Source organism: Oncorhynchus tshawytscha, linkage group LG16 (assembly GCF_018296145.1).
Source record: "Oncorhynchus tshawytscha isolate Ot180627B linkage group LG16, Otsh_v2.0, whole genome shotgun sequence".
Classification (NCBI taxonomy): domain Eukaryota; kingdom Metazoa; phylum Chordata; class Actinopteri; order Salmoniformes; family Salmonidae; genus Oncorhynchus; species Oncorhynchus tshawytscha.
In genome coordinates this window covers 26,639,267-26,665,460 of record NC_056444.1, presented here as the reverse complement: position 1 = coordinate 26,665,460, position 26,194 = coordinate 26,639,267, and the positions used below count along the sequence as shown (strand labels likewise).

The following is a 26,194-nucleotide window of genomic DNA, read 5'->3' as shown; positions in this document are numbered from 1 at the left end:
TGTGACAATTTGCACTAGCTAGGTATTGTTAAATGACCATGCTATTCACCAGCATTAGTATTTTTTACGAAAGACAAAATACTCTTATATCTTCTCTTCTCCCTTAATGTATATGCCCCAGGAATGTGACTGTTCCAGGCAGCAGGACCTCTTCCCATACTCTCCTCTCCTGTCCTAAGGTCCCAGTCTGCCAGAAACGCATAGAGGCATTTGGCCCTTAAATCCCCTGTTTATTTGTCTTCTCACCTGTGACCTAGACCCCTTTCTCCAGCTGTAAACCTAGCCTCTCTCTGGCTGAGGTAGAGGCAACAGGGCCTACAGAGCCAGCTGCCTATAGCGCTGGCCCAGGGAGGGTGGAAGAATGTGGAGCTGCAGTGAAAATAAGCTGAGGCTGGAGGTAGTTAGATGACACATGGCCCTGGTCGGCGGTGTGCCTTCCCTTTCTTCCCTTTTCATGTAAATGGATATAAAGCTGAACAAACACCCCGTAGCCAATTAGACCAGGCAGTATTTATACAGAGGGGGATGATTACTGTGAATAATGGATGGATAAAACCCTCACATTTAACATTGAAGAGGGGAAAAGTTTTGCATGAACTTTATAAGAACTTGGCATTTTCCCTTTTGTGGTGAAGAGTAGTTTTTTTTTCACCCTGAATTTCACAGTATAGTTAGTACCTGACTAGGTATCCCCTTCCCCTGAATCTAAGTGTGTGTCTATCAGTGTATTCCATATTGTATTTCTGTCCTACTGATATGGTTCATCTCCCCACAGGAGCTTTTTGTGTGCATTTTATAATTTATACCCGGTTCTTCTATGTTTCTCCCTACAGCACCCATGTGACTCTGGCAACCAACAACACAGTGATTCTGGAGGGTCTAAAGAGGAGAGGTTTCCTACAGAACCTGGAGAAACTGCACTCCAAGAGCTCCGCCATGAGATCACAGAGCTCTTTGCTACAGCTCACACCAGTCATGAACGTATAGAAACCATAGGCCCCCAGATGCATCTCAGAAGGAGGGACAATGAGCTCCCTGACGCAGCTCCGTGTGAGGGCCCATGAGCTTCCTGACGCAGCTCTGTGTGAGATTCCCATGAGTCCCCTGATGCAGCTCCGTCTGTTCCGCCATCAGAAAGCGTGGGAAGTAAGAATGTGCAATCAGATATGGGGTTCACAGCCGATCTTCATGGACTTCCAGCATGTTTGTTTCACTGCTGTAATAAACTTACTGTGAACACCTAGCTTTTCCTCATTGTCTATGCTGGTTAGCTATCCACTCCTCCCGGGATAGTGTATAAGAGCAACTTATGGATGCTCAACCCAGACCTACCCCAGTGGATGTCCTTGTATATTTTATTCTTCCCCTTTCTGTATATAACATTTAACAGGAATATCCTGAGACATATTTGGCTAGTGAATCTGCTGCAATGAATGCATGATCAATCAATAGGTGGTGTGGATGTAGGAGGTAGTATTGTGAGTTTGCATGGTCCTTCCACTAGGCCTGAAATTGAATTTTCATACCTTTCCTTGTAGCCATGTGTAACACAAATAAATATGTACCACACAAGCCACCACCTCACTGAAAGTTGTTAAGAAAATAAGTAGTACCTTTCGCTTCTCCATGGAACCTGTCACTCTTCCACCACCAGCACCCAGGGCTTAGCTTTTCAGCTCCATCTACCAGGCTCCTTTGTATTGAATAGTAGTGCCTACCTACCCTTTACCCTGCAATGACTTTGCCTTTCATAGGATTTCCTCTTGTAAGTAAACAAGTTCATTGAAGTTGCTCAGTAACAGCCGATACAAACCAGACAGAACCTGGCAGACAGAGGTGATAAGCTAAGTCCTGGGTGTAGGTGGAGGCTCCAGGGACAAGGTGTACATGGAGAAATCCCAGCCACATCAACATGGCTCTGGGAGAGCTCAGGTTAGGAATTGAGGTGGTTGAGTGTTGGGTGATAGCGAGATGACGCGTTTAACTCGTATTTATTTTTATTAAAAATAAGGTCATTACTAAACAGTGGGACTTTTACAACTAGAAGGGACGGCTATAATTTTTGTTGGGAATGAGGTAAGCAAACCTTAGACAAGGCTGCCCCCAATTGGACACAGTAACAAAAGAAATGGAAGCATGTTTGAAAACTCAAATGAGCCAATGGTTACAGTAGTCTGTGGGGGAGGCAAAAGCATCATCACCAACATAAATTTGAGAATTTCCAAGTTAGGTGGAAAGAAGTTAAGTAACATGGATTAATGAATATTAAACTTCTACATTGGCCCTGCCCACGGTTGTATTTTTAGGGAAACTGAGTTAACAAGAAGCATGTGGGTGTCATTACCAGACTTCAAAATAACAAATCAGACAAAAGAAACCATTGATGCAATGTTGAGTCAACTTTTATTTATCCATATATGTAGCAGTCAGTGTGGGGAGAGGTGGCGCTGGGTGGGACCTCTACAGTTATCAAAGCCATATAGGGATCAAAAACATTCTCACTTCCTTAATTCAACCTTGAAGAAAATCTACATTGAATGCCAAACAAAGACAGGAGAGAAAATTAAATGACAATGAAGATGTAACAGTGTGCAAACACAATGTACATAGAAGCCCAAAAATAATAAAGTAATGACATCAACTTAAAATGCTGGGTGTAAGTTAAGAATAAAGGAGTTGCCAAACCATACGTTTTTTTGTTTGTTTTATGACAGCTCGGCATACATTTCTACAGCATGCAGTAAGGCACCTATCTATCTAACACAAGGAATAAGCCTATGCTACCGTTTGAAGCACAACTGTTATTCAAAAAGGGGTAAAAAGAATGAAGGTTGCTCAAAATAAAAATTCCTTCCCATATTTTTTATTTTTCAATTTTTTTTTTAAACAGTATAATAGCTATTCTTCCCTGTCAAAATGACCCAAACGGTATTTAAAAAAAAAAAAAACGTTTTTTTATTTATACACAGAACAGTAAATAAAAAGCATAATCCCATGGAATTTGGAAAACCTGGAAGTTCAAAGTCAAGAGTGGTGTCACTAAAAGCAACCTATAATCGTCTAGATAGGTAGTAAACACAACCTATTATTACACTGTCCAATTCGGGCACTTCTACTCCCAAAACCATTCAGTGATATCAACTATAATTCTATACACTGCTAATTGAATGAGTAAAGAAATACCTCTTGAACATCAGAGTCCATCGTCTATCTAATAATGATGTTACATTTGGTGCTGAAAGAACTGGATCGGGAATCAATTAAAAACAGACGCAAGTCAAATTCAGATAATGCTACCAGATAGTTTATTTTTTTTACGGTGATTTTGTCCATTTCTCCTTTTCATGAATGTTAATTGCATCCCAAAAATACAGAGGCTTGAGGCAGTATTGCTCTCCACACTTTAGCTGTACAGTACAGACCACATCACTGGGTACAGACCACATCACTGGGTACAGACCCATCCACATGGAGCTGCATCTCACTGGATGGAAACCCTAGATGGCAACCCAGATATGACAGTATGTACATACAAGAGCAGCAGCAACATTTTCTGGTAGCTCTGTAACAAAAACAATTAATGAAAAGGAATCTGGAGAAGGGAGGCGAGTGTATGTGGATGTTACTATAAAAAAAAACACATCTAATTTCTGGAACAAAACTGCACAGTAGTCACCTATACAGATATATAAAAAGGATAAATCAACAATTATTTACATAGGATCTGTCTCCCCCCATGAGTTTACAGGTGGTAAGATGGGTTAAAAAAATGCACATTTGAAAAATTGCTAATTTATGCCATCAAGACAGTATGACTTGATCGCAAGTTGCATCAGTAGCCAAGAGTGGGAGATTGACCTCAACGAGGGTTAGATCGGAAAAGCACTTCATATAGTAGGGGGAGAATTATGCACGAGTGAAATAACTACAAGTGTTTCTCTCCGTTAGTCAGGTAACATTTATCATCTAGATTATCAAATCATTTTTCTTTTCTTTAAAAGCAATCAAAAAGAGGGGGTTCTGGAGCGAAGAATCACAATCACAAAGGAGAAACAGGCTCATTCAAAATGTCTATCACACAATTTATTCAAAACTAACTGATCTGAAAGTCCTAGGAACTTGTCAAGCAACCCAACTTCAACAGCTCATCTGTAAAGGGTTATTACAAGTTCTGGCTAGAACTTTTATTTCTCTCCTTTTGAAAAGGATATTTTGGTTGTGTCATCGTCCATCTGTATCGACTGCTCCACACAGAGACAAATTAAACTCTGCCCCTGACCACTACACTGTTACTGGGAGAGCTGGCCGGGTTTTATTGGCTGTAGTCCTTGTCGTCTGGAGCTCGGGACCGATTGATAGAACAGAAACATCACAGGGGTGGGTGTCGGTCAGGGCTGTGTGTGAGTGAGAGAGAGTAGGTGTGTGTAGGGATCTCACTGGTCGATGTGGATTCTATGATGCCTGGAGAGAGAAGATGAATGGTTGAAGCCTTTTCCACACTGGGAGCACCTGTATGGCTTCTCGCTGGCCAGGATACGCTGTTTGAGGATGGTGGTGTGGGGGAATCCCTTTGTCGAGGGAACGGCGCTGTACTGTTGCTGCACCACTACCTGTTGTTGCTGCTGCTGCTGCTGCTTCTGCTCCTGGTGAACACGCTGGTGCCTGGACAGAGAAGAGGAGTGGTTGAACCTCTTCCCACAGTGGCCGCAGGTGTAGCTCTTCCCCTCCGAGTGGACTCTTTGGTGGCGGGACAGGGAGGAGGAATGATTGAAGCTCTTGTCGCAGTGGTTGCAGGTGTACGGTTTGTCTCCCGCGCCTCCCCCCTGGTGCATCCTCGACTGTTGCTTCATAGTGGACCCGTAGGAGAAGGCCTTGCCCTGGGGAGGAGAGGAGTAGATGCGTGCTTCCAGGTGGACCTTGTGGTGCCGGGAGAGCGAGGAAGAGTGGTTGAAGCTCTTGTCGCACTGGGCGCAGGAGTAGGGTTTCCCACCCGAGTGGACCAGTTGGTGCTTCTTAAGGTGGCGCTTGCGGACAAAGCTCTTCCTGCACTGGTTGCACTTGTAGGGCTTCTCCCCAGAGTGGATGCGCTGGTGCTCCCGCAGGGTTGCGGCTGCGGCAAAGCACTTCCCACACTGTGTGCAGCGGTGAGGCTTGTCCCCTGCGTGGGTTTTCTGGTGCTGCTTCAGGCTAGAGGCCGTGGTAAAGCCCTTTCCACACTGGGAACAGGTGAAGGGCTTCTCCCTGGCGTGAAGCTCCTGGTGCTTCTTGAGGTGGCGCCGGCGGATGAAGCTCTTCCTGCACTGGGTACACTTGTACGGCTTATCCTCCGAGTGCATCTTCATGTGCTCCCGCAGGGTGATGGCCGCCGCGAAGCTCTTGCCGCATTCCGAGCAACGGTGGGGCTTCTCCGGGCTGTGGATCATCTGGTGAGACTTTAGGTTGAAAGCATCGATCACCCCCTTTCCCACCATCTCCACACCTGTGGTGGCATACGCTTTCTCTTTCATGTGGATCTTCATGTGCTGCTTGAGGCTCGACTCCACAGCGAAGCTATCGCCACAGTGCACGCAGATGTAAGGGTTGGTGGCCTTGTGGATCTCAAAGTGCTGGTGCAGGTCGGCCATGCTGCCGAAGATCTCTCCGCACTCGTTGCACTGCAGGCCGTGGGCCTCGTGGATAACCACACCATTCTCGGACTCCACCGTCAGCTCGCCGCCCACGTGGTCCGACTCCACCTTAACCACATGTTCAGTCTCTGTTTTTAGCAGCACCTCTCCCAGCAGCGCCTCCCCTTTGCCCTCGCCCCCCATGGTGAAGCACTGGATCTCCCCGTGGTGGTCCGGCTTGGTCACGTAGTCGTGGTCAGTCTCTGTGACGATGGCGTCCACACAGGCCACGGCAGTGAGACCTTGGATCTTGGCCAGGTCTGCCCCGTGGATCTCCAGCTCCAGGCCACGTTTCTCCTCCGTCATGATCTCCGTCTCGGCCGCATAATGCAGGTCAACCTGGCTGTGGGCAATGACACACTCCGACCCCAGCGTGTCAAGGCCGGGTGTGTCACACTCAGTCTCTGAATCAGCCATGAGAACACACTCCAGCCCGACGACCTCCGTTTTAGAGCCGGACGGGAAGCTTAGAGGGACTTGGGGTAGGAAGAGATCCACTTAGTATGGCTAGCACAACAGGGTTGGTAGTAGTGCTTAGATTCTCAGTCAGTCAGAGACCTGTCAGGTGAAAGCAATATAAGATACAGATTAAGTGATGTGACATTGAGCTATCATTTACATCTCAACTAAGTGTTTCAATGCCAATGAAGTGAACAGTACTACTGTAGAACAGTTTCAATGCTGATACTAAAGCACAGAGCTGCTAGTGTGGTGTAACAGTAATAGATTATAGGTATTTATCCTGGCAGAAAAAGGGGTGAAAAAAGTAGGCAGAACGCTGTTCAGTTTGTGCATTACAAATCAAGAAAACATCTGAAACTTTATACGGAGCCATAGCTTCTGCACTGACACACTTGTTATTAGCCAGATAACTAGCCAGCCAAGACCCCCAGCTAGCAATAATTTAAGGCTAACTAGCCAAGTGACAGGAGTACCAGTGTCAACAATACACAGTACAAAATACTTGTATTAATTTTGCAGAGACAAATGCTGTTTCCCGTAATCTAACAAAGGGCAAACATTGCACGAATTTAGAAATTATTTGAAACAGTTGAAATACATATTAATACTTCGTTAGCTGGCTATAAATTGCTATCTAGCGGGCTAAATGTTATTTAGCACCAAAGTTATGCGCAAGAGCTGAGGCTACCTGGCTATCTAGACAGATGCAGAATGGGTAACATGCAATTACTGACTAACCGATATAAAAGATGGACGAGGGCTTCACAGAAGCCTTAAGTTGACTAAACATTTGAAATGGCATGAAAATAGTCTAAACACACTCTTTAACCAGGTAGACCAACATTACATTAACCACCTTGGCCAACATAACATTAACCACCTTGGCTACATAGCCAACATTAGCCCGCTAGTTAGCTGGCTAGGGGAGGTGAAAATAACTTGACGATACAGCATTGTTAGCGGCTAATGTTTGTCGAGTTAGCGCGCTAACTAGCTTTGTAGCTGATAACTAGCTGGCTAGTTAGTTAGCCGCATGGCTGATCAACAAATCAAGCGTTTCCCCCTCATATGTGCAACAAACCTTACATTCACCAAAGTCATTTTTCCACGGTTACGAATACAATAACGAATGCGGAAACTCTGACACAACTTGTGCGCAGTTTTAACAGGCCATCTTGTCTATGCCACACCACCACTTTCCAGCTAGCCAGGAAACATAAGATGGCTGCCGCTACGCTAGCTTCCGCCCTTCAAAGCGCATTTCAGAACTACGAGGGGGTTTCCAAAAGTATTACAAAATCTATTTTTAAGTAACGGTAGGAAGAGCCACAAAAAAAGTCAGAAAATACATTTGTGTACAACCCAAATATATAACACCGAGGTGCAGATGGGGTACTTTTTCGCCATAATCCGATAAATCGGCCTGAAACAAAGATGGCTAACATTATCCGGGCGAGGAGTATTCGCCTCGCTAAAAAGCCCGGGAAAGGCGACCCCATCTTATATAACAAATGGATAACAAAGCACGGCTCAAATGCCTTCGAAATCATAAAATACACACAAGACGAATGCTTTATAATCTCAGTTAATTCAATTTACCAATGTATTGCAAGATTGAGAACGTTCTAGCACCAAGCTACCCAAATATCCTCGACATGCGACAGCATTCCACTCAATATGGCCTAGCCTCGCGAGCTACTGCGCTAGCGTACTGCGCTAGCAGGCTACCTAGCCTAGATATCAAGCTAACTAGCTGGCTATATTCCTAGCCAGCAAGCACATACGGGGCCCGAGGTCCATTTTCTTGGGACCGTCACTGGGTGAAAATGAGTCACAGAAGTAAAATAACATTTGATAGTGGAATATTTTCAATTTGTGCAGAATTTAGGAATATATAACTTAACTAGATATCTGAATAAAAAATAAACGTGTACACAATTATCAACTGATCCTATAGCCTGTTTATTGGCAACCTAAACAGTCAAAATAGACAGCTGTTTATGATATTAATTAGTATAGGTCCGCAAGGTACCCACCTCTTTGTCTTCGGGGTATGATGAAACAAAAAGTTTAAGGGCTCTGCACAACCGATTTCTCCTGGATGCTTGCTTGCGACTGTCTGCAATGTCTTCCTCTCTCGCTTTCTGTAGAGCTTGCGCCACTGATCTTCTGGCGCCAACAACGCATTGTAGCTTGTCACTGGCACATGCAATCAAGACTGCCCTCTATAGCCCCGGAGTAATACATCGATTCAGGCCACCGAGGTTTAGGCCGACTGTTCAAAGTCGCCTTCACTACCCTCCTCTCTTCTATCCCCCCTATTATCTCTCTCTCTCTCTGTCAAAGCAAGTGAAAGTCTCTCTCTGAATGTTTACATTGCCAAAGCAAGTGAAATACATAATAAACAAAAGTTAAATAAACAATCAGTAAACAGTGAACATTACACTCACAAAAGTTTCAAAAGAATATAGAAATTTCACATGTCATATTATGGCTATGTACAGTGTTGTAGTGATGTGCAAATATACTGAACAAAAATATAAATGCAACATGCAAACATTTGAAAGGGTTTACTGAGTTACAGTTCATATAAGGAAATCAGTCAATTGAAATACATTAATTTTGCCCTAATCTATGGATTTCACATGACTGGGAATACAGATATATGCAGATGTTGGTATCTCTGTTGGTCAGAGATACCTTAAAAAAAGGTAGGGGCCTGGATCAGAAAACCAGTCTATATCTATTGTGCCCACCATTTGCCTCATGCAATGTGACTCATCTTCTTCACATATAGTTGATCAGGCTGTTGATTGTGGCCTGTGGAATGTTGTCTCTCTCCTCTTCAATGGCTGTGCGAAGTTGCTGGATATTGGCGGGAACTCGAACACGCTGTCGTACACGTCGATCCAGAGCATCCCAAACATTCTCAATGGGTGACATGTCTGGTGAATATGCAGGCCATGGAAGAACTGGGACATTCCAGAAATTCTGTACATATCCTTGCGACATGGGGCTGTGCATTACCATGCTGAAACATGAGGTGATGGTTGCAGATGAATGGCATGAACATGGGCCTCAGTATCTCGTCAAGGTATCTCTGTGCATTCAAATTGCCATCAATAAAATACAATTGTATTCGTTGTCTGTAGCTTAAGTCTGCCCATACCATAACCCCACTGCCATCATGGGGCACTCTATTCACAACGTTGACATCAGCAAATCACTCGCCCACATACACGTGGTCTGCAGTTGTAAGGTCGGTTGGACATACTGCCAAATTCTGTAAAACAACGTTGGAAGTGGCTTATGGTAGAGAAATGAACATTCAATTCCCTGGCAACAGCACTTGTGGACATTCCTGTAGTCAGCAATAGCCAATAGCTCCCTCAAAACTTGAGACATATATATTTTTTTATTTCACCTTTATTTAACCAGGTAGGCTAGTTGAGAACAAGTTCTCATTTGCAACAGCAACCTGGCCAAGATAAAGCAAAGCATTTCGACACGTACAACAACACAGAGTTACACATGGGATAAACAAACATACAATCAATAATACAGTAGGAAAATCTATGTACAGCATGTGCAAATAAGAGAGGTAGTAAGGCAATAAATAGGCCATGGTGGCAAAGTAATTACAATATAGCAATTAAACACTGGAATGGTAGGATGTGCAGAGGATGAACGTGCAAGTTGAGATACTGGGGTGCAAAGGAGCAATATAAATAAATAAATAAATACAGTATGGGGATGAGGTAGATTGGATGGACTATTTACAGATGACCTTTGTACAGGTGCAGTGATCTGTGAGCTGCTCTGACAGCTGGTTCTTAAAGCTAATGAGAGAGGTAAGAGTCTCCAGCTTCAGAGATTTTTGCAGTTCGTTCCAGTCATTGGCAGCAGAGAACTGGAAGGAGAGGCGGCCAAAGGAAGAATTGGCTTTGGGGGTGACCAGTGAGATATACCTGCTGGAGCGCGTGCTACGGGTGGGTGCTGCTATGTTGACCAGTGAGCTGAGATAAGGTGGGGCTTTACCTAGCATAGACCTGTAGATGACCTGGAGCCAGTGGGTTTGGCGACGAGTATGAAGCGAGGGCCAGCCAACGAGAGCATACAGGTCGCAGTGGTGGGTAGTATATGAGGCTTTGGTGACAAAACGGATGGCACTGTGATAGACTGCATCCAATTTGTTTAGTAGAGTGGTGGAGGCTATTTTGTAAATGACATCGCCAAGGTCAAGGATTGGTAGGATGGTCAGTTTTATGAGGGTATGTTTGGCAGCATGAGTGAAGGAGGCTTTGTTGCGAAATAGGAAGACAATTCTAGATTTAATTTTGGATTGGAGATGCTTAGTGTGAGTCTGGAAGGAGAGTTTACAGTCTAACCAGACACCTAGGTATTTGTAGTTGTCCACATAATCTAAGTCAGAACCGTCCAGAGTAGTGATGTTGGACTGGCGGGCAGGTGCGGGCAGCGATCGGTTGAAGAGCATGCATTTACTTTTACTTGCATTTAAGAAAAGTTGGAGGCCACAGAAGGTGAGTTGTATGGCATTGAAGCTCATCTGGAGGTTAGTTAACACAGTGTCCAATGAAGGGCCAGAGGTATACAGAATGGTGTCGTCTGCATAGAGGTGGATCAAAGAATCACCAGCAGCGAGAGCAGCATCATTAATGTATACAGAGAAGAGAGTTGGCCCGAGAATTGAACCTTGTGGCACCCCGATAGAGACTTCAAGAGGTCCGGATAACAGGCTCTCCGATTTGACATACTGAACTCTATCTGAGAAGTAGTTGGTGAACTAGGCTTTGCAGTCATTTGAGAAACCATGGATATTGAGTCTGCTGATAAGAATGTTGTGATTGACAGAGTCGAAAGCATTGGCCAGGTTGATGAATACGGCTGCACAGTAATGTTTCTTATCGATGGCGGTTATGATATCGTTTAGGACCTTGAGCGTGGCTGAGGTGCACCCATGACCAGCTCTGAAACCAGATTGCATAGCAGAGAAGGTACGGTGAGATTCGAAATGGTCGGTAATCTGTTTCTTAACTTGGCTTTCAAAGACCTTAGAAAGGCAGGGTAGAATAGATATAGGTCTGTAGCAGTTTGGGTCTAGAGTGTCTCCCCCTTTGAAGAGGGGGATGACCACAGCAGCATTCCAATCCATGGGAATCTCAGATGATACGAAAGAGAGGTTGAACAGGCTAGTAATAGGGATTGCAACAATTTTGGCAGATCATTTTAGAAAGAGAGGGTCCAGATTGTCTAGCCCGGCTGATTTGTAAGGGTCCAGATTTTGCAGCTCCTTCAGAACATCAGCTATCTGGATTTGGGTGAAGGAGAAGTGGGGGAGGTTTGGGCGAGTTGCTGTGGGGAGCGCAGGGCTGTTGACCGGGGTAGGGGTAGCCAGGTGGAAAGCATGGCCAGCTGTAGAAAAATGATTATTGAAATTCTCAATTATTGTGGATTTATCAGTAGTGACAGTGTTTCCTATCCTCAATGCAGTTGGCAGCTGGGAGGAGGTGCTCTTATTCTCCATGGACTTTACAGTGTCACAGAACTTTTTTGAGTTTGTACCACAGGATGCAGATTTCCGTTTGAAAAAGCTAGCCTTAGCTTTCCTAACTGCCTGTGTATATTGGTCCCTAACTTCCCTGTAAAGTTGATTATCACAGGGGCTATTCGATGCTAATGCAGAACGCCACAGGATGATTTTGTGCTGGTCAAGGGCAGACAGGTCTGGAGTGAACCAAGGGCTATATCTATTCCTCGTTCTAATTTTTTTGAATGGAGCATGCTTATTTAAGATGGTGAGGAAGGCACTTTTACAGAATAACCAGGCATCCTCTACTGACGAGATGAGGTCAATGTCATTTCAGGATACCCCGGCCAGGTTGATTAGAAAGGCCTGTTCGCCGAAGTGTTTTAGGGAGCGTTTGACAGTGATGAGGGGTGGTCGTTTGACCATAGACCTGTTACGGATGCAGGCAATGAGGCAGTGATCACTGAGATCTTGGTTGAAAACAGCAGAGGTGTATTTGGAGGGCGAGTTAGTTAGGATGATATCTATGAGGGCGCCCGTGTTTGTGGATTTGGGGGACACGGCGATTCAGACAGTTAGCAGGCCGGGGCTAGCAAGCTAGCAGTTAGCAGACCGGGGCTAGCAAGCTAGCATAAGGGCTTTAGAGGGACGTCGCGGTGGGGGAAAGTCTGTTTTTGCCTCCTCGTGCGGTGACGTTGATAGACCAGTCATGGAATTAGTAGGGTTCCAAGTAGCAGAAGGTTCCAAGTCCAATTGGTAAAATGGGTATAGTGGTCCAAGAAACTGGCTGATGGATCAGTTAACAGTCCAATATGCTCTAGATAGCTAGCAGCCCGCAGTTAGCAGAATGGGCCTTCAAAGGACGACTCACCTGAGGGTCCTGTAGGGATCCTCGGGCAGATTATGTCGGTATTCCAGTCGTGAAGGATCGGCGGGTTTCCGTGCCCCGTACTGGCAGTAGAAGGGGTCCGGATATTGTAGCCAAGGAGTGGGCTTCAGGAGTAGCCAAGGAGCCCTAGCCAGGAGATGGGTCTAGCATGGGCTAGCTCCAGGCTAGTTGGTGCTAGCTCCGGGACGGAAACGTTAGCCAGGAGTAGTCAACCAGGGTTAGCTAGCTGCGATGATCCAGATGAAAAGGTTCAGAGTTTGCGGTATGAATCCGGGGATATGGAGAGAAAAATAGGTCCGGTATGCTCTGGTTGAAACACGTTGTACGAACTGGCGAGAGCTTTCCAAGCTAAAGGTTAGCTGATGACCGCTAGCAGTTGTTAGCTGACTGATAGCTGGTAGCTAGTAAGCTAGCTAGTTTCAGTTGAGGTATTCCAGTTCGGAGGTATAGAAATACTTTTGGAAAAAAACAGATCCACACCACATTGGGTGAGGCGGGTTGCAGGACAGTATTTTGAAGTTAAGTTTTGCGAAAAATATTAAAAAGAATGCGAAGAATAATATATAAAAATATATATACATGGGAAGAGACAAGACAAAGACGTCTGACTGCTACGCCATCTTGGCATTGTGTTGTGGAACTTTTGTTGTCCCCATGCCACACCTGTCACCTGTCAGCAGTTCCCTCAAATTTTGGGGGGCACTGAGCAAATTTCAGGTCTGCTGAGCGCAAACTTGAACATAGTTAAAATTCTGTGCGACTTCCAGCACGTGTTTACTGTGAACACCGATGCTGTAACCGCTGTAGGCTACAGGTTTAACAGTGGCCATGTAGGCTACTGTGGCTATTTGATTGTAATGTAGGCCTACCAGAGTGGCCTACCATCAAAGACAAGAAAATGCATCCCATTATATTTTAACATGGAAGTAGCTGTTCTATCTTTCAGCCTACAATAGCTGCCAAAACATGCAGGGCTTGACATTGACCTGTTTATTAATTTGTCCTTCAGACAAGGAGGTGACTGAAAATGTTGTATTGTTTGATGCAAGAAAGCACTTTACAAAATAAAATGCATTATTATTATACCCACACCATTATTACAGAGAATCAGACACATTATGCTACCACCTGCCTATTGGCTACTTAGCCTAGTCTGTCTCAAAATACAACACTGCCCCTTAAAGACAAACAAACAACTCTTTACCTGACTTGCTTGTCAAAGATGTGTAGAAATGTACACGTTTTGTGCTCTTGTAGGAAGCAATCACTCGCCTATTGCTGACTACATATAATCTATAACTGTGCTAATAACTCACCAACTAGCAAAGGATATGAACAAAATGTGCACGTGTGGCTACAGGCAGCTCTTGCTTTGATCTCAAAACAAGCGCATCTACTCACAACCACTCATTACATAAACACAGTTCAGTTCAAAGTAAATGGCACAGATCCATAAATGTCAATGGTCTATTTCAAATCAAATCAAACTTTATTTGTCACATGCGCTGTATACAACAAGTGTAGACTTTACCGTGAAATGCTTGCTTACAAGCCCTTAACCAATAGTGCAGTTCAAGAAGAAGAAAATATTTACCAAGTAGACTAAAATAAAAAGTAATAATAAAAAGTAACACAATAAGAATAACATAACGAGGCTATATACAAGGGGCACTGGCACTGAGTCAGTGTGCAGGGGTACAGGCTAGTTGAGGTAATCTGTACATGCAGGTGGGGGCAAAGTGACTATGCATGTGGGTTCTTCAAAGGGTTCTCCTATAGGGACAGCCAAAGAACCCTTTTAGGTTCTAGATTGCACCTGTTTTTCTAAGAGTGTAGTTTCGTGTTCAACTTGTATTCGGTTGCATGCTTTCATTCGTGCAAACACAATTTGAGATCAAAACATCCCTTCATTATGAAATTGTTAATCTGTTCACTGCTGTCTCCAAGTGTTTGTGTGTATTGCTTAAATCAAAATGACATGACTGTGTAACGTGATAACCAAAGACATTGTTTGTGTCCTAAATCTGCCTTGCTACTTACCTACTGTGCACTCGTACTTCTACATACTATTTAGAACATAATGTTTAGTAAAAACGAATGCAACAAATATCCGCATAACAGTCCCATGCTAATGAAAACGCATAATCTAATGCACAATTAGGCTACGTTGATTCACGGCCCACCATTAGTTCATTTTGGTACAGCTTGTCCCCTCAGCTGATTATCAGCTAATGTCAAACAAGGTCATGTCTAGATGGAATACAGCTTTTGTCAAATTTGACATTGAAAGCTGTTGTTTATTTATGCGTTTTAGCTAACCCTAACCCTTTTCTTAGCCTTAACCTATTATCTTAACCTGCTATGTTTATTCTCAAAATCCACTGCGTAGGTTCTTCTAACCCTGTGTTCTTCTAACCTTGTTTTGAAAAGTCAATTAAATGCTGTATAGTCATGCTAAAAAGCTGACAACAGAGATGCTAATTCTGAGAATAATGTCAGCTCATCAACAGGAACCAGTTTATGGTTGTGTTTTTGAGATGTCCCTCCATTTCGGGTAAGTGTTCTTCTTCAGGTATTTGTGGAGCCCAAACACTTTTGGTCCTCTCCTCCTCCACGTCCTCCAGTATAATGATATTGGGTTTTCCCTCCAGCACCAGCCAGGACTGAGCCACCTCAAACTCATAGCGACACCACGCACTGTCAATGAAGTGGAGCAAAACCACCGAGATTACCTTGCGGCAACCGATGATGCCCTCGTCTATGATGTTGGAGGAGGTGGACTTGCCCACTTCAAAGTCCCGCTCATGGAGGCACAGCTGAATGGGAGGCCCTCCTTTCTCAAGGTTCTCCACCAGTTCCTCCATCACCCAGGCCTCGTCCTTGCTGGAGTAGATCACAAAGACATCGTAAAGGCAATCATGCTGGTGGGAGATCTTGTAGCCTCTCAGCAAAATGCAGCAGTAACACAGGTAGAACTGGAACTTGAAGGCCAAGACTGACAATGTAAGAATAAAAATGACAACAAAGATGAGCACTAAAAGTTTAACTCTCAAGATGTGAGTGCAGTATTCAACATCAAAGTCAAACACTTTAGTGGTCTGTGTTGATTCTGATAATGGTTTACACAAAATATTTATTTTTATTTTTATAGTTAATTTCACTGAAATTGCATTTTGCCCCCCCATGTGATAAAAAACGAGGCAACGGTCGAGTAGGCTGTTTGGAGTGTTTATCCGACTGGATAAAAAAATAAAAGAATAATAATAATTAGGTCCCCCCCACTTCTAAAACCAGAGTTGCGCCCCTGGGTTCATCCATATAATAAAGTATATTTGTGAGCAGGAGAAATACACAATTCTGGCAATCAGATTTTTGCCTAAATTTATCCATGTTAGTGAAGCAAAGCTAGGATTGGATAGAAAATGCACAGATATCAATTTATTTCCACTAAGAATCAACTCTCGTAACGTATTCAGATTAACAGAAGAGTTCCAGAGTAACTTCTCAATACCGCAAGATGAAATATCTAACGTTTCCAGAGGAGTAAGGTTCACAGAGAGGTTATTTGAGATATTTCTGAGTAATTTGTCACCAGATAGTTTGAGCATACTCAGATTCCTGTCATTGAAAGAACAACTGGTTTGTGACAGTGATTACTGTATCGAAAATTTCCAGATACTTGTGATGACACCATGTTAAAAAGGTCATCAGCACCAGTGAGCTTGCTATTGTGGAAATCCAACCCTTCAAGGGATTCAAGTCCCTTGATCCACAGGAGAGCAGAAACCATGTTGTTTACTAAAAGCATTCAACACTTAGTAATTGATAATAACATGTTAGTTGATAGGCTAGTACTAGATACTACACCATCACTATCTATTTAAGAAGTGGCTCTGCATCTCACATGTTTAGTAAACAACATGGTTCCTGCTCTCCTGTGGATTTTGTTTCTCCTGCGTGCTGTGGAGGGAGACATTTGCACAGAGGTAAAGTATAATTGAAGATAGGTTATTGTTGAATGGTTGATCATTAAAATGTAATATTAGACAACATTGAAAAGGATGGTGATGTTCAACGTTGATGGGTCGACTGGTCAAGTCAACAGATACATTTAATTAATGACCTATTCCCAGTTTCCCACATGGAAAATATTTAATTTCATAGCTGTATTCATATTTTTGTCCCTGGAATTTTATTAGTATACAAATTACAATATAAATAGTTCAAAATCCTAAAGGTTATTGACACTGTTAAACCACTGCATTATACTGTATTTATGACTATGTGTCTTAACATGTCATTTTTATCAGGTGATCTGAAACAGGCACTACTCTTGTGAAGGGAGAAACCACAGCTATATACCAGCCCTTCCTCCCTTCACAGAAACTCTGGATATCAGTTTTAACTACCTGACATCTTTACAGCACAGTATTTTCCCTCTATTATTGGATTTGCAAGTCCTTGATCTCACAAGGTATTTGGAATTATATTTTTGTCAACTATTGGACAAATCATATCGGTTTTATATGTTAGTGCGTACATAGTACATACAGTGCATTTGGAAAGTATTCAGACCCCTTGACATTTTCAAAATGTTGTTACATTACAGCCTTATTTAAAAATCGATTAAATAATTGTTTTCCCCTCATCAATCTACTGTAAAGGGGTGCGTAATTGGTGGCTGTCACGATCGTCGTAGTGAGGAGACCAAAGCGCAGTGTGGTGTGAATACATACTTTTAATGAATGACGAAAAAACATGAAGTACACTAAACAAACAAACAAACAAAATAACAAAACGAACGTGACCGCTATCGAAACTGAGTGTTAACATGCAACATCACATAGACAATAACCCACGAAAATACCCAAAGGAGATGGCTGCCTAAATATGGTTCCCAATTAGAGACAACGATAAACAGCTGCCTCTAATTGAGAACCAATCTAGGCAACCATAGACATACATAAACACCTAGATGGTAAACAACCTCATAAACCTACAAAACCCCTAGACAGTACAAAAACACATACATCACCCATGTCACACCCTGACCTAACCAAAATATATAAAGAAAACAAAGAATATTCAGGTCAGGGCGTGACAATGGCAGGGAAGTCAGACACAGGAGAGCAGAACTAGGTAGTAGCCGGAGCAGTTTAATCCAAAACCCAACGGCATACAAATACAACAGAATATGGGTACAAAAACCTGACGCGCACAAATAAACATGTGCACAAGCACTTACAACAAACAATTCCACACGAAGACATGGGGGAACAGAGGGTCAAATACAGAACAATTAATGAGGGAAATGGAAACCAGGTGTGTAGGAAAACAAGACAAAACAAATGGAAAATAAAAAGTGGATTGACGATGGCTAGAAGACCGGTGACACCGACCGCCGAACACCGCCTGAAAAAGGAGAGGAAACGACTTCGGTGGAGGTCATGACAGTACCCTCCCATTGACGCGCGGCGACACCGGCCTCGGGGACGACCCGGAGGGCGAGGTGCAAGGCGATCCGGACGGAGACGGTGGAACTCCTGCAGCATTGAAGGGTCCAACACATCCTCCACCGGAAACCCAGCATCTCTCCTCTCAGACCTTAACCCTCCCAGTCCACGAGGTACTGAAGGCCCCTCGCCCAATGCCTCGAATCCAGTATGGATCGAACGGAGTACGCAGGGGGCCCCTCGATGTCTAGAGGGGGCGGAGGAACCTCCCGCACCTCAGACTCCTGGAGCGGACCAGCCACCACCGGCCTGAGGAGAGACACATGGAACGAGGGGTTAATACGGTAATCGGGGGGAAGCTGTAACCTGTAACTCACCTCGTTCAGTCTCCTCAGGACTTTAAATGGCCCCACAAACTGAGGACCCAGCTTCCGGCAAGGCAGGTTTCGTGATGAGAGCCAGACCAGGTCCCCCAGTGCGAACACCGGGGCCTCACTACGGCGACGGTCTGCCACAAAAGTGAAGAAGTGGACAGACCTTTGCCAGGCTGTGGAGTCAGTCAAGGTGGGTTCTTAAATATCCAAGACAAAAAAAAGACAAGACTTCCAGAAATATGAGTAATTTTAACCCGTTTTTTATTCAAATAACAGTGTCCATTTACATTTGTGCCCTGTCTCCTGTGACAGCAAACACTCATTTGGAGGAAATAATGCTCCCATTATTGGCAGGATGGATGAAACTGGCATTGAAACCAGTGTGTCAGATATATTCTGTGTATCTGCAGAACAGGTTAGGTGAATACCATCCAATAGTTCAATCGAGCACAGGCTTAACTGAATGAACAACAAAGACGGAATGCAATATGACATTTTATTAAACCGTTTGGGGAATGACCTCGTCTGATGATGCCCAGATGTGATGGCAGGTAGCCCTGCTGGCATCAAAACCCCCACATTGTTGGTCTCATTCAGTAGTTTTTACCTGATAAAGTAGAATCCTGTAGTATAATTATTTTAAAAGTACCATTCATATTCCTAAAACATACATTGAAAAGAATAACGTTACTGTTGCTGCTTCCTGTTGTCGTAGCTTTTTGCTTTATGGCCGAGTGTCAAAAGACTGGTTTTATATGCACAAATTCATAATCAATATGCTGAAATAATACGATATTTTGAAGACCAATAAATAAAAGATACTCCCTACACACACACGTCACACTTGTGTTCAGATTATTTGTATTTTGCTAAATTAGTACCTTCTAAACTGGACATGCACCAATATTTACAAAGCAGTCACTGTTCTACTGTAAAAGTCTAACATGTCGAGCGTCCATTGGATCTGTGAAACAGGCTAAAAGTTTGACTTCCCTATATATAGGGTAAATAAGTGAATGACATTCTGCATATGGCTAATAAGAGGATAATACGTTTGTATTCATTCCCACTATGTCCGTAGAATAGCAATCAAAGTGAATTGTGTTATGCTTACGTAAACGACATTACTCGATAATCTGCCTCTGAAGCTAATCAGGGTTGTCCCTGGATGGGAGACCAGATGCTGCTGGAAGTGGTGTTGGAGGGCCAGTAGGAGGCACTTTTTCCTCAGGTCTGAAAAAATATCCCAATGCTCCATTGGGGACATTGGCCTGTGTGGGGTGCCGTCTTTCGGATGGGACTTTAAACAGGGGGACTGAATCTAAGTGGTCACTAAAGATCCCATGGCACTTATCGTAAGAGTAGGGGTGTTAACCCTGGTGTCCTGGCTAAATTCCCAATCGGACCCTCTTAGCAGCATGGCCACCTGATCCTCCACAGCTTTCAATTGGCTCATTCATCCTCCCTCCTCTCCCCTGTAACTATTCCCCAGGTCGTTGCTGTAAATGAGAATGTGTTCTCAGTCAATTTACCTGGTAAAATAAGGGTAAAATATTTAAAAAATATGAACACATGAAGGTGTTGCTCCTCCCAGTGGTGGAAAAACACAGAACATTTATGATTAAACGAACATTGACAACTAATCATGTGTCAAAATAAGAGGAAACTGCAACTAGAACTTGTGTTACAGTCATTATTCCTATAGGCAACTATAAGGAAACAACAGCATAATTACACTGCATATTACACTGGTAGTTCCTCTGATGTAGGGCCTTGTTTGGTCTATCTGGTTGAAACATCCTGGCGTAAAGGTTAAGTGTTGGATTGACAGTCTCAGGGTCCTGGGGCTACTTCCCCCCGAATATGCAACATGTGACGACCCTCCCACTCTGTCTGCCAAATTCTTTCTCTCTGCTCTTGTTTTCCTGGGCTCGGTTGCGTGAATAGATGGTGATAATGAAGGGTGTTGAATGGTGCCAAAGCAAACAAACAAGCCACAAAATGCCACAGCCAAAATCCAACAGTGTGTCTGTGTGGAGTCTCCTCAATATATGGGGGAAATGTGTAATTATCCCCAGGACACACCTGGACTCGCGTGTGCCCCGGGGATAAATACATCTTTCCTCCATACATCGAGGAGACTCTCCACACAGACACACTTGAATTTTGGCTGTGGCATTTTGTGGTTTGTTTGTTTGCTTTGGCATCTATATGTGCAGAGCTGACCTTGACCAAACTACTCTGAAGGCTCAGGTGTGATGACGTCACATGCCAGACTAGGAAAGGACAGCACTCATAGTGCTTTATCAAATCAAATCAAATTTATTTATATAGCCCTTCGTACATCAGCTGATATGTCAAAGTGCTGTACAGAAACCCAACCTAAAACCCCAAACAGCAAGCAATGCAGGTGTAGAAGCACGGTGGCTAGGAAAAACTCCCTAGAAAGGCTAAAACCTAGGAAGAAACCTAGAGAGGAACCAGGCTATGTGGGGTGGCCTGTCCTCTTCTGGCTGTGCCGGGTGGAGATTATAACAGAACATGGCCAAGATGTTCAAATGTTTATAAATGACCAGCATGGTCAAATAATAATAATCACAGGCAGAACAGTTGAAACTGGAGCAGCAGCACGGCCAGGTGGACTGGGGACAGCAAGGAGTCATCATACCAGGTAGTCCTGAGGCATGGTCCTAGGGCTCAGGTCCTCTGAAAGAGAGAAAGAGAGAATTAGAGAGAGCATACTTAAATTCACACAGGACACCGGATAGGACAGGAGAAGTACTCCAGATATAACAAACTGACCCTAGCCCCCTGACACATAAACTATTGCAGCATAAATACTGGAGGCTGAGACAGGAGGGGTCAGGAGACACTGTGGCCCCATCCGATGATACCCCCGGACAGGGCCAAACAGGAAGGATATAACCCCACCCACTTTGCCAAAGCACAGCCCCCACACCCCTAGAGGGATATCGTCAACCATTATGATGTATGGTGGTTGGATTGGTGGATGGTCAGACTCAATTCAATTAACGCAACTAATTAAATTCTCTTCAATCCCAGCCAGTGTGAGGAGGGTGTGTCAAGGAGTCACTGCTACTGGGAGGTGGACTGGAGAGAAACAGATATAGACATCGCCATCACCTACCAAAGCATCAACTGCAAGAGCAACAGCATGCAGCAGCCTGGGGTGGAATGACAAGTCCTGGAGCCTGTACTACTTTGAGGACAAATACTCCTTCGTGCACAAGAACCAAAGCACAGATGTAGCCAAGCCCAGGACGTCAAGGGGAGGAGTGTATGTGGACCAGAAAAATGGGGCTCTGGCATTTTACAGTGTATCTGATAGCTTGAACCTCCCTCACAAAGTACAGACCACTTTCATAGAGCATCTCTACCCTGCCTTCAGTCAGTAGTGTAAATATAATTTAAAGTACTACTTAAGTCGTTTTTGGGGGTACTTTACTATTTATATTTTTGACAACTTTTATTTCACTACATTCCTAAAAAAATAATGTACTTTTTACTCCACACATTATCCCTGACACGCAAAAGTACTTACATTTACTTACTTACTTACTTACATTTTGAATGCTTAGGACAGGAAAATGGTCAAATTCACACACGTATCAAAAGAATATCCATGGTCAAGTAGTATTTTACTGGGTAACTTTCACTTTTACTTGAGTCATTTTCTATTAAGGTATCTTGAAGTGGATACTTTTTCCACCTCTGCCTTCAGTGTGTGGGGCTTTGATTCCAGTGTGGAACCAGTGTAGCAATTTAGTGGGAACAACTGAAGGGAGGTCTTGAACCAGTGATCCTACGGTTTCAGAGAAATCTCATGAAATCTGTGCCATAAAGGTCCAAACTTCTTGTAGTTGTATGCTTACATACAGGGAGGCTATACAAGCATATTGTATGAAATTTAAAAGTATTGATGCTCATTATTATTTATTGCCTTACCTCCTCACGCCATTTGCACACACTGTAAATATACTTTTTTTTCTATTGTGTTATTGACTGTACGTTTGTTTATTCCATGTGTAACTCTCTGTTGTTGTTTGTCTTGCACTGCTTTGCTTTATCTTGGCCAGGTCACAGTTGTAAATGAGAACTTGTTATCAACTGGCCTCCCTGGTTAAATAAAGGTGAAATTATTTTTTATTTTTTAATGTGGATATTTGCTTAATGCTGTCACTACAATAGATGAATTACATTGTAATACGTATGTAATTACAGAGAGATACATTTTGTTATGAAAAGACATGTTTTTGCTAAAGCTAAAGCTTTGAGATGAGTGATGGGTCGGAATGTACTCTGACTGTTTTGTGACACAATTACAAATTAGGGTTGCAATGGAGTTGCCATGACAATGTTCTCTAACTGTCCGTTCTTGTAAATGTATCACAAAGAAAATGAAATAGCTTTTGAATCTAAGAAAGAACTGTATTGACGTTATACTAAAAACACACTTATAGCAAGGTTCAATTTACAGCCAACCACCAGTTTTTCATTAATAATTTAGGAGGTTTCGAAGCACTAGGTGGCAGTATAAATGCATTCATTCTTGCCCTGATGACACCAATGCATTTACAATGCGTCATCGGATCTTCATTTTGATTAACTGAAGGGAATTGATTGTTGATTGCGATACGGTTTTGGAAACCTTGAATGGAGTGAATGGAAGCATATCAAACACAAGTGTTGATGAGTTCGAAATCACTCAAAGCATGCACCGACCAACTGTCAAGTGTCTTCACTGACATTTTCAACCTCTCCCTGACCGAGTCTGTAATACCTACATGTTTCAAGCAGACCACCATAGTCCCTGTGCCCAAGGAAGCGAAGGTAACCTGCCTAAATTATTACCGCCCCGTTTCACTCACGTCGGTAGCCATGAAGTGCTTTGAAAGGCTGGTCATGGCTCACATCAACAGCATCCTCCTGGACACCCTAGACCCACTCCAATTTGCATACCGCACCAAAAGATCCACAGACTACACAATCTCAATCGCACTCCACACCGCCCTTTCTCACCTGGACAAAAGGAACACCTATGTGAGAATGCTGTTCATCGACTACAGCTCAGTGTTCAACACCATAGTGCACTCAAAGCTCATCAATAAGCTAAGGACTCCTGGACTAAACACATCCCTCTGCAACTGGATCATGGACTTCCTGACGAGCCACACCCAGGTGGTAAGAGTAGGCAACAATAAGTTTGCCACGCTGATCCTTAACACTGGGGCCCCTCAGGGGTGTGTATTTAGTCCCCTCCTGTATTCCCTGTTCACCCACAACTGCGTGGCGAAACACGACTCCAACACCATATATAAATTTGCTGACGGAGGAGGTCAGAGAACTGGCAGTGTGGTGCCAGGACAACAACCTCTCCCTCAATGTGAGCAAGACAAATGAGCTGATCGTGGACTACAGGAAATGGCGGGCCGAACAGGCCCCCATTAACATCAACGGGGCTGTAGTGGAGCGGGTCAAGAATTTCAAGTTCCTTGGTGTCCACATCACCAACGAACTATCATGGTCCAAACACAGCAACACAGTCATGAAGAGGACATGACAAAACCTTTTCTCCCTCAGGAGACTGAAAATATTTGTCATGGGAACCCAGATCCTCAAAAGGTTCTACAGCTGCACCACCGAGAGCATCCTGTGATGGCAACTCCTCGACATCTGACCGTAAGGTGAGGGTAGTGCGAACGGCCCAGTATATCACTGGGGACAAGCTTCCTGCCATCCAGGACCAATATAATAGGCGGTGTCAGAGGAAAGCCCGTAAAATTGTCAGACTCCAGTCACCCAATTTATAGACTGTTTTCTTTTCTATCGCACAGCAAGCGGTACCGGAGAACCAAGTCTAGGACCAAAAGGCTCCTCAACAGCTTCTACCCCCAAGCCATTAGACTGCTGAACAATTCATAAAAATCGCCACCAGACAATTTACATTGAACCCTCCTTGTACACTGCTGCTACTCACTGTATGTATGCTACCTATGCATAGTCACTTCGCCCCCACCTACATATACAGATTACCTAAACTAGCCTGTACCCCTGCACACTGACTCGGTGCCAGTGCCCCTTGTATATAGCCTTATTATTGTTGTTCTTGTGTTACTTTTTATTATTACTTTTTACTTTAGCCAACTTGGTAAATATGTTCTTCTTCTTGAACTGCACTGTTAGTTAAGTGCTTGTAAAGTAAGCGTTTCACGGTAATGTGTACACTTCTTGTATTCGGCTCATGTGACAAATACAGTTTGATTTGATTGATTCTGTTCCAGCCATTACTATGAACCTGCCCTCCCCACTCTGGATGAGTGCTGAAATTGTTTCTCTACGGATTTAGATGTAATGTACATGACGCAATCGTGTACCTTCTACTGAGCTATGTTTATTTCATGCCACCTATTTGGTTTGACAATAAGTTCTACTTTCCAGGCAGACTATTGAGATGCACCATGGTGTCAAAAATATACCACAAGACATGCGTGCCGAAACTGTTATTGGGATGTAGGCCTAGTTAATACACTGAGTAACAGACTGTTGTCAACAGTGTGACCTAAATTCACATAATAATGAGGATAACCATAATTTTTCTTAAAACAGGAACAAACGAACAAACAAAGCATTAGACAAACAAACAAATCAGAGCTAAACTGCAGGCTCGAACATCGATGCATGTGGGGGCGCGAGAAAACTAATAGTTCACCAGACCGTCGGTGAGCGGAGTTCGTCATTTTTGGCCATTTGGATATTTAGTCGTTTTCCGCACCTCTTGTCCAACCGGGCTAGATAAATTGAACGTACCCAGTCTCCCCCAATGGGGGAGGAGTTGCGCTCAACAGCTGGCAAGCCTGCTTTGATGATTTTTGACAAAGCTACCTCCCCACGGAGATACACGAAACACCGTCGGTTCCCTCAGAAAAGACACACACTAATTGTCCAATTCAAAGAAGAAAAACGAACAAGGGGGACTTAAAACTGTCAAAATATTTAAAACGAATATATACTGACTCGTTGTTTTTCGTGAGAAACACAGGAGAGATTTGCCTCGTGAAAAGGTGCCTTTTTGACAGAGCTGTTGCAGCTATAGGCGCTCGAGAGGGAGGTGAAACGAAAGTTGGGAGCAAAAACGAATCTTTCCAAAAGGGAAACGGTGAGATGCTGAGAATCTATATTATCATTATTTCCTGTAACATTTGGCTAGAGTTGATAGGCAATTTAGCATGAAACCGCTAACTGAATAATGAATATATTGCTGCGAAAGTGTCAGAAAAAGTGAATATCATCTTGCATGTTTACACTGTAAACCAGTTGACTATAGTCACCCATACCTAACTCATCTGTCCAGATGTCATAGTAGCCAATAGTGACAACACGATGATGGCGATGTTGAGTAACCTATCTTCTTCCTCTTTCCAGACTGGACACTTCGCCTCTCCACTCACTCCATTTCCTCGCCTTCAAGTCACAAACACGTCGGCTGAGATGCGGCTGCCAGTTACCTGGAGTTAAATGCTAACGTTAGTCCATGAGAGGAGAGTGCGAGTTTGGCCAAGGACGAGGAGAAAGAAGAAGAGGGCTATTTCCTGAAACAGAGGGACCGAGGGACAGAGCAGGGAGAGGACATGTCTCTTTGGTTCATACTACCTGTTAGTCTGCCTTCCTTGACCATCACTGGAATATGGGTTGTGTGAGTGTTTCTGCTTTTTGTTGATCTTTTAAGCCAACTCAAATAGTCCATTGTTGTGTGGTCCTTTGGCCAAAGGCACAACATGTCT

General features: G+C 43.7%; 3 protein-coding genes and 1 pseudogene across 5 annotated transcripts in view; 2 read left to right on the top strand and 2 right to left on the bottom strand.

Moving 5' to 3' along the window:
• LOC112235922 (storkhead-box protein 1) overlaps window positions 1–2,964 on the top strand; it is a 59,659-nt gene extending 56,695 nt beyond the window's left edge. The window contains exon 4 of the mRNA XM_042299033.1: window positions 834–2,964. Within this exon, the coding sequence (XP_042154967.1) occupies window positions 834–987 (154 nt within the window). The 3' untranslated portion in view covers window positions 988–2,964. The remainder of the gene's footprint in view (window positions 1–833) is intronic.
• Window positions 2,385–8,320, bottom strand: LOC112235923 (zinc finger protein 883). 2 transcript variants are annotated; one of them, XM_024404468.2, is made up of 2 exons: window positions 8,165–8,320; window positions 2,385–6,224 (listed from the first exon to the last, which is right to left on the bottom strand). In XM_024404468.2, exon 2 carries the CDS (start codon window positions 6,081–6,083, stop codon window positions 4,434–4,436), a length of 1,650 nt encoding a protein of 549 aa, XP_024260236.1. In that variant the 5' UTR covers window positions 6,084–6,224; window positions 8,165–8,320; the 3' UTR covers window positions 2,385–4,433. The 2 variants fall into 2 exon arrangements, with proteins under 2 accessions (XP_024260236.1, XP_024260237.1); XM_024404469.2 differs by lacking the exon at window positions 8,165–8,320 and adding an exon at window positions 7,728–7,829.
• A 6,763-nt stretch (window positions 8,321–15,083) lies between these two features.
• LOC112235920 lies at window positions 15,084–16,273 on the bottom strand (annotated as a pseudogene).
• An 8,924-nt stretch (window positions 16,274–25,197) lies between these two features.
• Window positions 25,198–26,194, top strand: part of LOC112235924 (transmembrane protein 150A) — a 55,020-nt gene continuing 54,023 nt past the window's right edge. The window contains exons 1-2 of one of the 2 annotated variants that reach the window (XM_024404472.2): window positions 25,198–25,569; window positions 25,836–26,106. In XM_024404472.2, the coding sequence (XP_024260240.1) occupies window positions 26,042–26,106 (65 nt within the window). In that variant the 5' untranslated portion in view covers window positions 25,198–25,569; window positions 25,836–26,041. The remainder of the gene's footprint in view (window positions 25,570–25,835; window positions 26,107–26,194) is intronic. The other variant, XM_024404471.2, reaches the window with a different exon arrangement.

Excerpts from the sequence above, each read along its gene's own strand:
- LOC112235923 (XM_024404468.2), bottom strand. The coding sequence starts at position 6,083 with ATGGCTGATTCAGAGACTGAGTGTGACACACCCGGCCTTGACACGCTG.